The sequence below is a fragment of the Lithobates pipiens genome, unplaced genomic scaffold (assembly GCF_037356315.1).
Source record: "Lithobates pipiens isolate NorthernLeopardFrog02 unplaced genomic scaffold, aLitPip1_a1.2 Scaffold_18, whole genome shotgun sequence".
Taxonomy (NCBI): domain Eukaryota; kingdom Metazoa; phylum Chordata; class Amphibia; order Anura; family Ranidae; genus Lithobates; species Lithobates pipiens.
In genome coordinates this window covers 189017357-189036397 of record NW_027507758.1, presented here as the reverse complement: position 1 = coordinate 189036397, position 19041 = coordinate 189017357, and the positions used below count along the sequence as shown (strand labels likewise).

At 43.3% G+C, this 19041-nt stretch overlaps 1 protein-coding gene across 1 annotated transcript in view; it reads left to right on the top strand.

Moving 5' to 3' along the window:
• LOC143987598 (interferon-induced, double-stranded RNA-activated protein kinase-like) overlaps positions 1–19041 on the top strand; it is a 329449-nt gene that overhangs the window by 206367 nt on the left and 104041 nt on the right. Inside the window, exons 12-13 of the mRNA XM_077486452.1 lie at positions 8094–8197; positions 17537–17672. Coding sequence (XP_077342578.1) covers positions 8094–8197; positions 17537–17672 — 240 coding nt within the window. The remainder of the gene's footprint in view (positions 1–8093; positions 8198–17536; positions 17673–19041) is intronic.

Sequence of the window (19041 nt, the reverse complement as noted above, 5' to 3'; positions counted from 1 at the left end):
TTTGACTGCTCTCACTACATCCAGAGAATGTAGTGACTTCTCTTCCATAGAACCGGGTTCTGAAAAAAAAATGAACAATATCCTGGTTTAGATGAAAACCCGAAACCACCTTCAGCAAAAAGCTAGGATGAGGATGCAATACTTCTCTATCCTTGTGAATGATTAAATATGGCTCTTTACAAGAAAGAGCAACCAATTCTGATACCCTTCTAGAAGATATGGCTACCAGAGAAACTAGCTTCCTTGTCAAAAGAACCAAGGGAATATGTTGTATTGGCTGAAAAGGCTGTTTCTGTAATGCAGACAGAACTAAATTCAAGTCCCAAGGGTTCAGGGGTGACCTAACTGGTGGATTAAGCCATGTTACCCCCTGTATAAAGCTACAGACTAAAGAATGCGAAGCAAGTGTCGTTGAATCAATACCGATAAGGCCGAGACCTGGCCTTTGATAGTATTTAAGGCCAGCTTCATCTCTAACCCCATTTGCAGAAAGGCAAAGATTCTACCTATAACATAATTTCTAGGATGTTAACCCCTGGATTCACACCAGGAAACATATGCCTTCCAGACTCTATAATAAATGACCCTGGGAGCTGGTTTCCTTGCATTAATCAATGTAGATATCACTGAGCCTGAAAGCCCACGATTCTTCAAAATGTGGGTTTCAATAGCCAAACCGTTAAATTTAGCGTTTGTAAGGCAGGGTGGAACACTGGTCCCTACAATAGCCACCCCTACCACTATCTTTACAATCTATGCATACCAAGATCTTCTGGGAAATGCTGGGGCCACAAGAACTACCGACTTCTTTTCCTGCTTGATCCTGGGAAGAAGTCGGGTAGCAGCAGAATAGAAGGGAATGCATAAATCAGAGAACTGATCCCACGGGGTCACCAACGCATCTGTTCCGTATGCGAGTGGATCCCTTGTTCTTGACACAAAGTTGTCGACTTTGTTGTTGAACCTGGACACAAACAGATCTATGTCTGGGATCCCCCATCTTTGGCATATAGCCAGGAAGATGTCTGGGTGAAGAGACCATTCCCCCGGGAACAACTGCTGATGACTTAAGTGGTCCATTTGCCAATTCTCTACCCCTGGAATGAAGATTGCTGATATGCACAGTGCATGCTTTTCTGCTCCAGGTTAGGATATGGTTTACCTGTACTTCTGATGCCCCCTTGGTGATTGATATAAGCCACTGCTGTGGCATTGTCGGATTGAATCCTTACAGGACAATTCCTCAACCTGAATGTCCAGGCCTTTAGGGCCAGGTGCACTGCCCGAATCTCTATAATGTTAATGGGCAAGGTGCTTTCGGTTCTGGGCCATTTCCTTTGGACAATCGCCTCTTCCAGGACTGCATCCCAACCCGAAAGGCTGACATCTATTGTTACCACCTTATAGGTAACTGGTAAGAAGTATTTCCCCTTCCACAGATTCTTGGATATCCTCCACCAACTGAGGCTCTGCCGTACTTTTGGCAACAAACAAATCGTAAAACCTAGCGCTTGAACCTTCTTGTTCAAGGCAGACAGGATACTGTTTTGCAGCAGTCTCGAATGAAACCGAGCATAGGGAACCACTTCGAATGAAGCCACCATCTTTCCCAAAAAGCTCATGCAAAGGCAAATAGAAGGAGCCTTCTTTGCCCTGACCACCTGAACCGGCTCCTTTATGGCACTGATCTTTGCCTGGGGTAAAAACACCCTCTTCTGGGCTGTATCTATAACCAGACCCAAGGACTCTAGTCTTCTTACTGGCTTTAACTGATTGCCGACCTCCTCACGCCGATATACGTTGGCAGAAGGGCTCGTACAGGCAAACGAATGTACCTGTACTTTGCCCTTTAAGAGGCAGCCAGTGGGCGTGCGCCGCCGGCAAGCTCCGTGATTCGGGTCACGGGTGCCGTGGACTCTATCGCTGCGGGGATACTCGCGATCGTCTCACAGAGGGGGAGAATGGTGAGATGCTAATGTAAACAAGCATCTCCCCGTTCTGCCTAGTGACAGCAGAGCCGTCTTTAATGTTGATTGGTCCCTGGGCAAACATTTTCTTGGGCCCCCCCCCCCATGAAATTTCACTCTACATCTGCTCCAAGACATACAATAAATAGCAGCTAGACTTAAAATCAGTTTACTGTATCAGATCAGGCAGAAATTGTGATTGGTTGCCAGCAGTTACAGCATACAGCATTACTGCTTACTGACTGGTTGATAGAGGTTACAGCACACATTACGGCTCGTTGATTAGTTGCTAGAGGTTACAGCACATCATCTCCTCGCTGCAGGGGTATGATATACATATGATTGCTGCCTTTATTTAGATATCAATGCCGCCATCTGCAGCTATTTACTTGGTAATGCTGTCACTATTTACATATGAATGCCGTTTTTTTACATGTAAACACAGGGTCTGCAGGTGGGTCATCTGTACACAACAATAGGGCAGAGCTGGGCAGCATTAGTACCAGCACTTCGTACTGAGATATCGGGACACAGCACACGACTAAAACTTCAAGGGACAAGAGAATTTAAACTGGGATAGTATGAGGCAGCTGCTTTGGGCCTCACAACAATGACAGGGCCCAGGGCAGCTGCCCCTTTTGCCCTGCCTTAAACAGCCTTTCACCACGGAAAGGAAACCCAGCCAGGAGCTTTTTGCATGGCGCTTCAGCTGACCAACTTTTCAACCATAAGATTCTATTCTATGCATATTTACCAAGGCAAGAGATCGTAAGATTAGAATCTCTGATTGTGTCAATTGCAAACCATAAAGCCCCTGGCAGCTCGGCTAAATCCTGGGCCTGCCGTTCAGGGAAAACCCTGAGCATCTGTTTCAAGTGGTCTCCCAAGGATTGACATACCCCAATTGCCGCCACTGCAGGTTGAGCTACTGAACCAGCTAAAGCAAAAATGTTTAATAGGAATTCCAATTTTTTTATTAGTTGGATCGCTAAGCATTTGAGCATTGTCAACTGGACATGCCAAACTTTTATTTACAGAGAATATAGCAGTTGCAATTGCTGGTATACCCCACATCTTTGTAAATTTTTCCTCTATAGGATAAAGTGTTGAAAACTTTTTGGAAGGGAAAAAATGCTTATCTGGGTGATCCCACTCAGAATAAAAAAAGCTTTTCCAGCAATGAATGGACAGGAAAGGCACGTAAAGCTTGAGGAAGCCTTAATAAACCCAAAGAAGAAGTAAGATTTTCAAACGACTCAGTTAAGGGTAGCTTAAATGTGGAGATTGCACCAGCAATTTCTCAGCCTGTGAAGCTGAAGAAGGTCCTTCCCCACTTGATCCCTCAGAAGAGGAGTTATCAGTCTCTTCACGGTCCCCTGAGGGGGATTCATCTTCCCCTTTCCTCTGTTTGAGGGACTTGGGTGGTAGAAGGGGACCTAATGTGTTTTCTCCCACTCTGGGAAGATGCCATTAAAGTGGTTGTAAACCCTTACAAACCACTTTGACCTACAGGTAAGTCTAGATTAAGGCTTACCTGTAGGTCCAAGAAATATCTCCTAAACCTATACGGTTTAGGAGATATTTACCCGAAGACAGCCACCGCTGTCTAGGGCGCATGCGCCGTAGACAGCGGCGTGCAGGCACACTGAGTAAGCCGCAGATCGCGGCGATATGTCGCGAGTGTCGGCTCCCGTGCGCATGTGTGGGAGTGACGTCATCGCTGTTCCTGCGAATCACAGCGCCGGAGCAGCGAGACCCACCAAGAAGATGGACCTCGGAACTACAGGGGACAACGGTGACTTCGCTGGCTCCTGTGTCAGGTAAGTGACACATAATGGACTACTATGCGATGCATAGTAGTCCATTATGCTTTACCTTTGCAGGGAATCAAAGAGGAAGTAAACCCATCGGGGTTTACTTCCTCTTTAAAGCCATTAATCTTTCCTTCAATCCAATCATGGCTGAGGAGAAAACCTCAGTAATATATACAGGGGCTGAAATGCATGGAGCAGTTGCAACCCAGATGGCTCACTCTGACCAGCCTCCCTAGGCCTTTCAGGGGAGGATGGTGTTGCAAGGGCAGGGTCCTCAAAGTCTGAGGGCGATCCCTTTGAGCCCTTGTTCTTTGGGGTATTTGTACCTCCCCTTCTGCCCATAGTGCCAAGCACAAATGCAGAGGTACTACCAGAAATGCACCCACTGCTGAGCAAATAGTTCAGCAACTGCCGCTGCTATTAAGCTCAGCCTGATGCTGAGTAAATGTGCCTTGGGAATGCCTGTGCCACCAACACTCACATGCCCCCATCCACTCTTTGTCCCTCCATCAGGTAAATGCACCCGTAAAAGGTGCACTTATAGCCTATACAGCCCCTGCGTTCTGAGCGTTGAGGCACGTCAATGCCGCGCTAAGCCCCCCCCTCCCTCCGACTTCCCACCATGCCGCCCTCCACTCATTTAAAAAAAGATTGCTTTCCCGCGTGAGCGAGGCTCCGATCAGAACTCCTTCCAACTTCTTACCTGAAGCTTGGGACTGGAAGGAAGCATGCAGCTTGTACTGACACAGAGCGAGACTGACGAGCATGGAATAAGGTACGTGCTCTTCACAGCCCCGGTGGTGACTTTAGGCATGAAAATATTTACTTAAAGGGGAAACCCCATAAGAATTAGAAAATTCCTTAGGAATCTCCACTTACCTTATCCAGCTGCAGGGTTCTGTGAAACCAGACAGACCCAATCTTCACCACACACCATGGGCTCCGTTAAAAAAAACTTTCATGGACCGGGGGCCCCTTTTTATCGGGGGTTCCACACCCCTGGACCCATCAAGCACCCCGCCAGGAAATATGGCTGAAAAAACCAAAGCACTGGATCCCGGGGTCCAGCTCTCTAAAAAGAGCGTTACAGGCTAAATCTCCTTTCTTCCGACACAAGGCCCGGGTACCATTCAATTCGGCCTGAAAAGACACTTTGAATGGATCTGGTTGCATAGCTTGCCACAGCAAAGGAAAATTCCAGTGGAGCTCAACACAGCACATATTTACTCGTGACCAACACATAAGACACTGGTGAAAAAATGTAGGTACTCACGGTAAGGAGAGGGGTTATATAGGGAGTTAAACTTCCTGTCTAGGGTGTGCCAGTGTCCATCACCTGAAGGTGCCTATATAACCCATACAGTAATTACTGTGGCTCTGTGTCCCCTGATGTATGATAAAGAAAAGGCAAGGGTAAATTCATCCTCAAGCCTCCTAACCCAAAGAACAAAATACAATGACTGTCTTCAGGTGGGGGGCAGACTCACAGCTTTTTCCCACCAATGAATGGAAACAAAATGCCACGGATGACATTTATGGCCATAATAGACCTACAGGATGCCTACCTACATGTCCTCATAAAGGAGGATCATCAAAGATTCCTGAGGTTCGCAATACAAGTGCCAGCAGCCACTCTGCACCTGCAATATACAGCTCTCCCTTACGGCATATCTTTGGCACCCAGAATCTTAAAGATAATGGCAGAAGCGATAAAAGGTCTAAGACAAGAAGGCATTGGTGTAATACCATACCTAGATGATCTCCTGTTCTTTGCAGATCCAGCAGAGACCCTAGAGAACAACCAGCGCACAAGTATGTCCTATCTGCAAAACCCGTGTAATGTTCTGGACTCCAGACTAACCAAAACCTCCCTAACAAAAGAAATGAACAAAAAAATCACGCAGGCAGTAACCTCTTTTACCAACACCATTACGATCAGACAAGGAATGACAGTCCTAGGGCTGATGACGTCTTCAATCCCAGCCTTCACATGGGCGCAGATTTAAATGAGACCTCTACGGAATTACATTCTGTCCCAGTGGGATGGCAGCCACTGATCCCTAGACAAGTCTATTTCTGTTCCGACCACAATCAAACACTCCAATGGTGGCTCAGTCCGCTCCGATACATCGAAGGGCGCAGATGAGCTCAATCTATCCCAGTCAAGATCACCACCGATGCCAGCACCCTATGCTGGGGGGCACACATGGAGAGCCCTGCACACAGGGGAAATTAAGCTCCAGATGGTCCCAAGCCTCCTCAAACATGAGAGAGCTAAAAGCTGTGGGGGAAACATTAAAAGCATTCAAACCAACAATACAGGGGAGAGACGTAAAAGTACAATCGGACAGTGCCATGACAGTGGCATACCTAAAAAGGCAAGGAGGGACAAACTCCCAATGCTTGATGAGGCTGACAGAAACAATCCTGCTATGGGCAGGAACAAGCATAAGGTCAATATCTGACATCCACCTGAAAGGAACAGACAATATGCTGGCAGACTTCCTGAGCTGGAAAACCATAAAACAGACGGAGTGGTCACTGAACCAAACAACCTTTGCACAAATTACACAAATTACACAAACGTGGGGGGTACCCAAGGTAGGTCTTTTCACCTCCAAAGCGAAAGCAAAACCACCAACATTCTTCTCACTGGACCCAACAGATGGAAACAGCGAAGTAGATGGCAACTGTTATGCATTCTCTCCAACTGCCATAATACCAAGAGTGATTCAAAAAATAAAGACAGAGGGAGCAGCGGTGATACTAATAGCACCACACTGGCCCCAATGGGCACTGTTCAGCCACTTGAATTTGAGCATCCAACCTCAACTGACAATGGCGAACCGGCCAGGAATCTTATCATAGGGCACAGTCAGTCATCAGAACCACAGAATCCTGAAGCTTTTGACTTGGTTACTTAAAGGGTAAGACTTCAAAACAAAGGGCTATCAGACAAGGTGATCAATACCATCTTAGACAGCAGGAAACCCGTGACTAGGGCAATCTACGAGAAACTGAGGAAAAAGTTTGTCTCCTGGAACAAGAACAAACAGATTCCCAACAGAGGCATAATCCCAACAATTCTGGATTTCCTGCAAGATGGAGCAGACAAAAACATCTCCCAAGGCACGCTGAAAGTACAAGTGGCAGCACTCTCCTCGTTCATGGACACCAGACTTGCCGAGGATCCGCTGATAAAGCGATTCTTAATGTCACTTAAAAGAGCTAGACTGGCTAAAATGAATAGAACTCCAACTTGGGACATGTCCATGGTGCTTAGAGGGTTTCTCTCTCCTCCATTTGAACCAATGGAAGATAGCGCAGACAAAAACCTCACACTAAAAACTGGACTTCTTGTGGCCCTAGTATTGGCCAGAAGAGTGAGTGAAATTCAAGCCCTGTCTATGATGGAACCATACTGCTTGATACATATAGACAAAATAATTCTCTCGCCAGACCCAGCATTTCTACCCGAGGTCTCTTCAATGTTCCATAGAACCCAAAATATCATCATCCCTTCGCTTCCAAAAATTATGGACAGCAACAAAAGAGACACAACAAACTAGATGTAAGAAACACACTCATAACATACCTTGAAAGAACGAAGGATTGGTGAAGAATGACCTTTCTTTTTGTCCTCTATGCGGGAATTAACAAAGTGAAACAGGCATCCAAAAATACCATCAGAAGATAGATCAGAATGGCCATACAGACAACCTACGAGGCTCAAAACCTCACCCCTCCAGGTGGAATCAGAGTGCACACAACCAGAGCCTGGGCAACCTCATCATAAAGAAAGCAGGGGCAACTCCGGAGCAGATCTGTAGGGCAGCAACATGGTCGATCTTCAGTACCTTCACAAGGCACAATCGTATAGACCAGCTGTCCGACCAAGATGAGGCATTTGGTCGCAAGATTCTCCAGTCTCACCCTAGTAAGTATTGCTTGATACATCCTCTGGGATGCTGCCCTGGAAGATGATTTGAGAAAATAGAGTTAGGCACCTGGTAACTCTTTTTCTAAGAAGTCTTCCAGGGCAGCACTAGTTCCCACCCTTAAACGACAAATATCAGGTACAATGGGGGAGTTTTAAGCTTACTAAGATCTCCTTTGGTGCTTTAATACAACTGAGGCATGCAGGTAAGGCTGTCAAATTTATAATGGTGGACTAATGTGTTTCCTGTTTCAGGGAAGAGGAGCCTATCTCTCAGATGCTGCCCTGGAAGACTTCTTAGAAAATGATTTACCAGTTACCTGTTTATTTTCTTTTTAGAGGCAGTCAATTTATTTGTCTTTTTCATTTTTACAGTCTCAACAAAACTACATTTCTGCACTTCATGAAATCTGCCAGAAGAAAAAATTAATATTGATTTTTGTGGACATACCCCTTGGTGGAGCTTCACATAAACTTCAGTAAGTTACTATAACAGATGAAAAAAGCACAGTAACACAAAGTATACAGTATGTATAAATAAATAGAGTGTACATCTATATCAAAAGAGGGTATTGGTCTGAAAAAAGATGTAAATTATTTTCCTTAATCGTACAGGACAAAGGAGAAGCATTTGGCTACATAAGGATTATGCTGCTGCCTTTAACGCATACATTGGCAAACAAGAGCTTTAAGGACAGCTCAGTATAACCCCCTCCTTCCCAACATGCCTTAGTTTGTTTGCTAGTGTCCTAGAAGAAATGTTAGCTCTCTTCTGAAAGAGGCTAATTTCTTATCTTGATTGCACAGTATTTATACAGGAATTGATTCTTAAGCCGGGTACACACTACGGCGCTGGGTTGCACGAAACAAAACTGACAGCCCTGGTTGGAGCTGCTGTACTAACTATGCAAGGTTAGTTCAGCAATCATCCCCGCTGAGCTCTTGTTTTGACAGGGGGGTGGCCCCCCCACCAGAAAACTCCATTCAGCGCTCTCTGCCATTGGCTAAGAGCGCTGCTCGGGAGTCTGATGGCTGCTGCTTTTCCAGCATGCAGGTCCGACAGAAGGTGGCCGAATGTCTGCTGTTTTTTTTTGTTGTCTCCTAACAATCGGCCCGTGTGCATGGGGCTTTAGACCATAAATTATGTCACTACCTTCAGGGGATTGGATAGTGCCAAAGGCTTTGCTCGTAACCACTGCCCCAATGTACCCATATAACCCCATCCATTCTGTTATATATTATAATATATATAATGCACCTTTTCTCCTGCGGGAGAAGAATTGTTTTTTTTTTTCATTTTTACCATTTTTTCCTTGGTTTAAAACCTGACTACTTCTCCCTTTAGGGCTCACTAGCAGTTTCTGGATTTGTTTCCCTTGATGCAAATCTTGGGAACTGTACCCAAACCGCACAGCAGTGGACATCTGCTTTTCACGCTCACCTTGGAACATGGTGCAATGAGTGCGTTAGCCACAGGGTGCTATACAGGTCAGGGGCCATTCCATGCCAATGACATCCCTACCCTGAAGATCCTCTTAGGGGTGTGTCCACTGTGACGGGAGAAGCCTGGATCTAGCATGGGACATTTATTGTGGACATAGTAAGACAGGACTTACCTGTATCTTTACAATCATACAGTATCTTGATGGCTTATTACATAGTAGCTTATTACATAGAAGATACTACTCTCTATCCTTTTATCCTACAAGACACTGCAGTGCTAAGCAGACAACAGATTTGAGGACACAGATTATGGGGTGATCCACACTTAAAGGGCCCTCTTTTTTTTTTTTTTTATAAACATATTATACTTGCCTCCACTGTGCAGTTAGTTTTGCACAGAGTGGCCCCAAACCTCGTCCTTTGGGGTCCCCTGGCAACTCTCGGGGCTCCTCCTGGCATCTGGAAACCCCCTAGGAAAAGCATTCTCCCAGGGATTTACCGCGTGGGGGTGCTCCCGAGTCCCGGCCGGGGAACACACGGGCTCGGGTGAGTTAAACGGGGGGGGGTGGGGGGAGGCTGGGGGGCTGCTGAGTGACAGATGTTTTTTCACCTGAATGCATTCAGGTGAAAAAACACAAGGGTTTACAACCCCTTTAAGCGTTTTTACCCTGTCTATTGTTGTCTCTCTTACTCAGCCTTATCTGTAACCTTATTATAACATTTACTTTTAAAGTAGCACACTTGCAGAATCAGCGGGTGCTAACACTCATAGGCTGCCTCTTTTCTCCCTTATTATCCTTCAGATGATACATCCTGAACTGCCTGATGCATTTACATTTGCAGAAAGGCAAAGGAGATGCTGCTATTCTCAAAATTCTGCTGGTGAAAAATCATGAAGTCTCCATGGTCTACAACTTGAAGACACTCAAATTTTATAGTTAAAACCAAGAAAATTGAGTACTGTCCGTGATACTTTTTTTATTTGCACTAACATACAATTTTTCAGGACAAGCTTTCGGGGTATGTCCCCTTCTTCAAGGTCCAAGCAGTACTAATCTACAAATTTTTAAGCAGAATGTAAAAACAAAGCAAAAAAAAAAAAAAAAACACCTCTGAGGGAAAGAGGAGAAAAAAAACAACAACAAAAACACATACAAATCAATGGCAATAAAGATAACAGAAGAGTTAGTGAGATAAGACAAAGGGAGAGCTGTGGGGGGGGGAGGGGTGCTAGTCACAGAGGGGGTTGTAAGACTTTAGTATAATGAGTAAGGAAACCTATATCTAAATTCAGGCCATTATTTTTTGTGTCAAAAAGAATTATCATTCTTAGTTCAAAGGTTTTCCTTTCCTGGATAGTTCTGAAATTCCCTTTAAGAACTAAAACATTGAGGTCTTCTATAGTGTGGTCCGGTTGTGAGAAGCGATGTCCCACAGGTGTGCATAAACTGTCTTCTTTATGTTCCTTGATGGTATGTCTGTGTAAATTCATCCTCGTTTGCAACTTCTGTCCTGTTTCACCAACATAAGATCCTTTGCTGCACCTTTTGCATTGGATGAGGTACACAACATTACTGGAGGTACAGTTGTAAGATCCCATGATATTGAAGGTCCCGTTTGTGTGTGTGTGTGACACTTTTGGATAGATTGATCTGGTTGCATAGTTTGCAGCGCTTTTTATTGCAGGGTTTGCTTCCATTATTTGTGACTTTATAATCAGAGTGAAGTTTCCTGCTGATTAGTTTGTGTCTGAGGTTGGGTGGTTGTCTGAAAGCCAGTAATGGGGGTTGTTGGAATTTTCCTTTCAGAGTGTCATCCTCTGTTATAATGGGTTGTAAATCTTTGATTATCTTTTTGATCCCTTCTAGTGCTGGGTTGTATGTGGTGACTAGAGGTACTCGGTTATTTGTTTTTTTTCTCTGTGTATTGGAGGAGATTTTCTCTTTGGGTTTTCAAGGCTATGTTTATGCTGTTGTTGATGGTTTTCTCTTTGTAACCTTTCTTGTGGAAGGAGTCTGCCAGTGTTCTGAGATGCTTATCTCTGTCTTCTGGGTCTGAACAAATTCGGTGGTATCTGATGGCCTGGCTGTGTATGATGGCCCGTTTAGTGTGTTGCGGGTGAAAAATGGAACTGTGACGATAGCTGCATCGGTCAGTCGGTTTTCTGTATATCGATGTGTGAAGCTTGTTATCCCTGATGTATACTGTAGTGTCTAGGAAGTTGACATGTGTGTTTGAATAATCCATTTTTAGTTTAATAGATGGGTGAAAAGTGTTGATCAATGAGAAGAATTGGTTTAGATTTTCTTCACCTTCAGTCCATATCATGAAGATATCATCAATATAGCGATAATATCTGTATGGCTTTTGTTGTATGCTGTTTAGAAATTTGTCCTCCAGGTCAGCCATAAATAAGTTTGCATATTGGGGTGCCATTTTGCTACCCATAGCAGTACCCATACACTGGATATAGATGTCATTATTGAAAGTGAAGTAGTTGTGTGTAAGAATGAATTCGATGAGCTGTGTCACATCCTCAGCAGTGTATTTCTGGTTTGGTGAGGATGATAAGAATCTGTGACATGCCGTCAACCCATCCTTGTGAGGGATGTTACTGTACAGAGATTCTACATCCATGGTGACTAGAAGTGTATTTGGTGGTAATTGTTGTATATTGTTCAGCTTGTTCAGAAAATCAGTGGTGTCTTGTAGGAAACTCGCAGTGTTCATGACGAAAGGTTTTAACATGTTTTCTACAAGGCCTGAGATATGTTCGGTAAGTGTATTCATACCTGTTATAATGGGTCTGCCTGGATTTCCTGGCTTGTGAATCTTGGGCAGCATGTAGAAGTCTCCAATTTCTGAATTATCCGGAATTTCATTGATGAGTTCTGAATGTAGGTGTTTGTTTCCGAATTGTTTCCCTTTTACCATACAGTGAAAACAATCCGGAAACAAAAGCAGTTGATGTTTGAAACCTCAGCACCATTGGACCCTACAAGCATCAACCAAATTAAGAATGAAATTGAAACCTTACAAAGACAACTGCAAAAACTTGCCATGAACAGGAAGGCAAAAAAACTCCAAAAGCTACACCAAGAGCAGACCTTTTGGATACAACCTAAACAACAAAAAACAAACACAACTTCTACAACTCCTGCTATCAGCAACTTGAAACCCGACCCAGAATCCCATGGTATGCCTTGTATAAATGCTGACTTGACAGAAAATATGGATATAACAGAGGAACTCGGAATCATAAATTTGTCAAATCATAAACTTTCTACACCAGAAACAACAGTCCTCTCCAAAGGCCTCACATTCTGCCCAACCACCAAATTGGATAATTTACAGGTATGGTCAGATATGGAGGAATTCTTTAGGAGACTAAGGCTCAAAGAATATTTTCACAATAATGAAAGGAATCCTAAGACAATAGGAAGTGACAAAAAGAAAAAGAACAGCCACTTCACACCTCCACAAGGACGTAACCCCAAACTGGATACCTATATTGACAGCTTAAGGCTGCAAGTTACATCCCTGCTTTCCACCCAGCAAAAGAAAATATTATACAACCATTCACCACTGGAGCGAAGAGCTGTACACGATCTGTGCAATAATCAGGCCATGACCATCAAACCAGCAGATAAAGGGGGAGCAGTCGTTGTGATAGATACAGACAAATATATACAAGAAGGCCAGAGGCAGCTGGCAAATACTACTTACTACAAAAAACTGGATTATGATCCGACCCAGGATTTTACTAAGCAATTAAAAGATCTCATTGCGACAATACCAAGCCACCTACATACAGAACTCATCAATGCAATTCCGGATAATCTAGAAATTGGAGACTTCTACATGCTGCCCAAGATTCACAAGCCAGGAAATCCAAGCAGACCCATTATAACAGGTATGAATACACTTACCGCACATATCTCAGGCCTTGTAGAAAACATGTTAAAACCTTTCGTCATGAACACTGCGAGTTTCCTACAAGACACCACTGATTTTCTGAACAAGCTGAACAATATACAACAATTACCACCAAATACACTTCTAGTCACCATGGATGTAGAATCTCTGTACAGTAACATCCCTCACAAGGATGGGTTGACGGCATGTCACAGATTCTTATCATCCTCACCAAACCAGAAATACACTGCTGAGGATGTGACACAGCTCATCGAATTCATTCTTACACACAACTACTTCACTTTCAATAATGACATCTATCTCCAGTGTATGGGTACTGCTATGGGTAGCAAAATGGCACCCCAATATGCAAACTTATTTATGGCTGACCTGGAGGACAAATTTCTGAACAGCATACAACAAAAGCCATACAGATATTATCGCTATATTGATGATATCTTCATGATATGGACTGAAGGTGAAGAAAATCTAAACCAATTCTTCTCATTGATCAACACTTTTCACCCATCTATTAAACTAAAAATGGATTATTCAAACACACATGTCAACTTCCTAGACACTAAAGTATACATCAGGGATCACAAGCTTCACACATCGATATACAGAAAACCGACTGACCGATGCAGCTATCTTCACAGTTCCAGTTTTCACCCGCAACACACTAAACGGTCCATCATACACAGCCAGGCCATCAGATACCACCGAATTTGTTCAGATCCAGAAGACAGAGATAAACATCTCAGAACACTGGCAGACTCCTTCCACAAGAAAGGTTACAAAGAGAAAACCATCAACAGCATAAACACAGCCTTGAAAACCCAAAGAGAAAATCTCCTCCAATACAAAGATTTACAACCCATTATAACAGAGGATGACACTCTGAAAGGAATATTCCAACAACCCCCATTACTGGCTTTCAGACAACCACCCAACCTCAGACACAAACTATTCAGCAGGAAACTTCACTCTGATTATAAAGTCACAAATAATGGAAGCAAACCCTGCAATAAAAAGTGCTGCAAACTATGCAACCAGATCAACCTATCCAAAAGTGTCACACACACACAAACGGGACCTTCAATATCATGGGATCTTACAACTGTACCTCCAGTAATGTTGTGTACCTCATCCAATGCAAAAGGTGCAGCAAAGGATCTTATGTTGGTGAAACAGGACAGAAGTTGCAAACGAGGATGAATTTACACAGACATACCATCAAGGAACATAAAGAAGACAGTTTATGCACACCTGTGGGACATCACTTCTCTTAACCGGACCACACTATAGAGGACCTCAATGTTTTAGTTCTTAAAGGGAATTTCAGAACTATCCAGGAAAGGAAAACCTTTGAACTAAGAATGATAATTCTTTTTGACCCAAAAAATAATGGCCTGAATTTAGATATAGGTTTCCTTACTCATTATACTAAAGTTTTACAACCCCCTCTGTGACTAGCACCCCCCCCTCCATTCCATAGCTCTCCCTCTGTCTTATCTCACTAATGCCGCGTACACACGACCAGACTTATGTCCGACAGACTTTCGAAGGAGTTCTGGCAGAGTTCTGACGGACTTTCCGAATGAGCGGACTTGGCCACACACCAAACTCCGACGGATTCGAACGTGATGACGTACGACTGGACTCGAATAAGGAAGTTCATAGCCAGTAGCCAATAGCTGCCCTAGCGTCGGTTTTTGTCCGTCGGACTAGCATACACACGAGTGGAGTTCTCGGTAGGAACTGGGTCCGGCAGAGTTCTTGCGGAAAAATTTGAAGCATGTTCCATTTCTAAAGTCTGTCAGACTTTTGCGAATGAAAAGTCCGTTGCAGCCCACACACGATCGAATAGTCTGCCGGAATCATTCCGTCAGACTTTTGATGTTGAAAAGTCCGGTTGTGTGTACGGGGCATTACTCTTCTGTTATCTTTATTGCCATTGATTTGTATGTGTTTTTTTTTGTTGTTTTTTTTTTCTTCTCTTTCCCTCAGAGGTGTTTTTTTTTTTGCTTTGTTTTTACATTCTGCTTAAAAATTTGTAAATCGGTACTGCTTGGACCTTGAAGAAGGGGACATACCCCGAAAGCTTGTCCTGAAAAATTGTACGTTAGTGCAAATAAAAAAAGTATCACGGACAGTACTCAATTTTCTCTGTCACAATTGCACTAATACGGCTACAATCACATTAAGTTTAGTAAAGACCATACTTTACAGAGGAATTTTGGCGAAGCAGTACGGCTTCCACATATTTTTGCAAATGTTTGCAACTAAAACCTCTGTTTTATGCAAATTGGTAGACAGTGCCAGTTTGTTCGTTTTTTTTCGCAGGCTAGCTTAGTGTGCTGGGACATATTTTATTTGTTTGTACTGTGCAATGCCCCTCCATGTGTACCTTACTCCAAATGCTAGTTATAGATTGGGTGGTTGTTATTATTATTATTTTAAAGCTCCCTGGTGTACAAACCTCAGACTCTGACCTGAGTTTTGATGTGCCCTTCCTTCACATACTCTGGTTGAGGATCACCATTTTTTATGAGAAAATAAGTCTTTCTGCTCTCTTCTCAAAGAACTGGCCCTTGACACCAGTCAACTTCCTTCCCTAGATTAGTACTGAAAAAGTTTGCATAGCTCCTGTTCTCAGTGTCCCCTTATGTGTTTGTTTCTCCTGCACATGTGGTCTGCCTGCCTCTCTCCCCACATGGCTTCAGTTGTGACGGATTTGCAGACTCTTACCCAAAGATTTCCCAGTATCTATAATCCCTGATATTCACCAGTTGGACACAATCCAACCTCTAATTCGGGTCACCCCCCCTCCTTTTCTGGGGGTATAAAGATTGCTTCCCCAATACTCTGTAATTTACAACGTGAGATGATATTCACCAAGTGTGATGGTTAGAAACTCCATTCAAAAAATCATTCCCATTCTTCATTCTACTTCGATTTGGAATAGCCACATACATTACCTAGCTCTCAACACCCTGCTGATATTGGTGAGGCCTAATATATCCTCTTCCTAAAACCTTGGTTTTGCACTCCCTGTGCACTTTTTCAAAATAATCTGTTCTTTGTTGCCTGTTGCAAATTTCTTTGCCCCTTTGGGGCCCTCTACAGGTGCTCTTGCCCACGCAAAACTCTGCCATTATGCCAAAACGGGGTTTATCTCTTTAAACAGGCTTCTGTGATTTTGAAATCTTCTTCTCAGTTGCACCTGGCAGCTGTAGTTCTGCATTCGCTCTCCCTGCCTTCTTACTAAGGGTCCCTTCTTTCTCTTAAGCTACATGGCGAATAAGTACCAGTTCTTTTTGCTTCTCTAGGGTTCCTCTTAGCGCCTTCTGTTGGAAGGTCATGTCATTCTTCTTCCCCATGTATTGTCTTAAAGTCATGTTAAACAAGTTTGATTCCTTTATAGGGTGAGATTGAAACTGTCATCTATGCTTGCCCGACACATGTTACCTAGTACATTGACTCCTAAGTTCCTAATAGGGCAGTTCCTCTACAGCAGTGGTGTCAAACTCAATTTCATTGTGGGCCACATTACCATTATGTTTGCCCTCAAAGAGCCAGTTGTATCTCTAAGACAAAATGTCCAGAGCACCCCACTCCCCCTTACATCGGATGTCAAGAGCCTCCCCACCACCTTCAGAAGTCAAGAGTCCCCCCACCCTCCCCTACATCTCAGTGCACCCCCTTTACCTTGTGCTGCTGCCAGTGTTTTGTCAAATTCTCCAACCCGTCAAAAACCAAGTCAATTCTGGTTTCTTTAAACCATCAGTAATTGGAGATTTTAAAAAATTGCTGTTTTGACAACTCAGAGGCAATGGGGGCAATGTTTTTGCTGCCTCAGAGGCGGCCATTTTGTTGGTTAGTATCGAATTGAAGTAATAATCTTTGCTCAAAATATCGTGCATCGGACTGTATTCGGTTGCCGGTGTTTTCTGTGATTTACTCTGTGAGTTACTCAAGTCTTCCTTGGCAAAATCCCACAGACGGCATCTCTCAGGGGAACAAATATCCAGGAGAGATCATTTTTCCTGTATACATGCATTTCACATGTATGTCGTACTAGTGAAGCAGAAGTATGACCATAGTATAGTTTGGGTAAATGGTTGTCATGAAAATGTGTTAATCATAGTAGGAAAAGCTTTCCAAGGATACTGATTTTATGCATTTTGCGTTTTTCAATAAGTTTTTGATCCATTGAAGTCTATGAAACCAAAAACCAGATAAAGGTCCCTGGCCCTTTCCATAAAATGTGCAGATGTGAACGTGACCCATAGGAAACCTTGTTAAATGGACTTTAGTTTGTTTCTACAACACTGAAAATGCACTAAAAAATACATAGGTGTGAACCAGGCCTAAGTCCACAATTAAATTTGTTGTCCCTGTCTGTATTTTGAGGCAACAGATTATTGTTTCATTGTTCTTGACAATTTATTTTCCAGATTTAGTTGCAGAGCAGAAATCAACGGCAAACCCTATCCTGAAAGTAAACCGCATGCAACAAAAAAGCTGGCTAAAAAGGAGGCTGGATTTCTTGCATGGATGGAACTGAATAAAGAATTGCCTAGGGATAATGCAGTAGGTTTTAATGTGTTTTGTGTAAAAACAGAAATGTGTAAACTCATGTGGGTGTGTTAAAAATTTTGATAGTCCACCTTTGTGATGAGGGTGTCCTGTTAGTCCATGAAACGTCTGCCTTATCAGTCACAGCTATCATTCAGTCAAAGGCTTAAGGCCATATGTGCGGTTCGAATTGAAGCTCAGGTTTCCCTGCAAAGAGAGGAATCAGTTGTTGAGCATTTCATATCAGGTTTTGATCATAATCAGGTCAGGATTGCATCAGTATCAGGTCAGGTTTACATCAGGATCAGATCAGTATTGTATCCTGTTCACAACGGAATGCATCTGTGAATCAGATGCATTCCCATAAAAGATAATGTGCTTGCAATTCGCACTGCAATGCCCAGAAAACGCACAAGTTTTTTGGGCAATGCGGAGTGCGAATGCAATGCACATATGTGAACCAGCCTCATTCAAATTAACATATTTTAAAATGTCGTGTGAATTGGATACGGTGTAAGCCCATATCCAATTCCATAGGTGTGAATCGGGATTTAAAGAAAACCATGTATCAATAGGCATCTTTAGTAGCATAAAAACACTTGAATTGTCATAATAGTGCAAAGTTGTCTTTCAGGGATACACACCTATGCCTACAAGGCTGCAACAGCAGTGTTGGGTGGGGGAAATACAGGGTTAGCTAAGCATTCCAACACGACACTACCTGCCTGGAGTTTGCATGTTCTCCCTGTGCCTGCGTGGGTTTCCTCTGGGTACTCTGGTTTCCTCCCATACTCCAAAGACATGCAGGTAGGTTAATTGGCTTCTGTCCAAAATTGGCCCTAGTATATGAATGGGGACCTTGGATTGTGGGCTCCTTGAGGGTAGGGACCAATGTGAGTGTGCAATGTACAGGGATAGGGACAATTGTAGACACTCACTCAGGTTGAACTGGATGGACTGATGTCTTTATTCAACCTTACTAACTATGTAACTGTAACTATGTAGCTTGAGAGAACAACTTGTGTGTTCATTTAAAGTTTAATTACTGCAATTTTAGGTACATACAGTATAAATACTTGAATTTATGTAGCCTGTCCACTTTTTTTTACGTTAACAAATTCACATTTTTGCAGTCTGTTGCATTGTGTTGTGAATCAGTGTGTTTTGGCTGCCAACAAACAGCAACAAACGCACATAATCCGAATTCAATCCTGAAGGGCATCTTTGCTTTCTCATTTGCAGATTCTACCTCCAGTCTTGAATTTAGATGACCAAGTATGCCCTACCAATGAGATTCCATATTCATAGTACACATTGGTCTTTCCCCTATATCCTTGCCACAGTTCTGATACTGCACTTCCCAAAATCCATGTTAGCAGAGAAA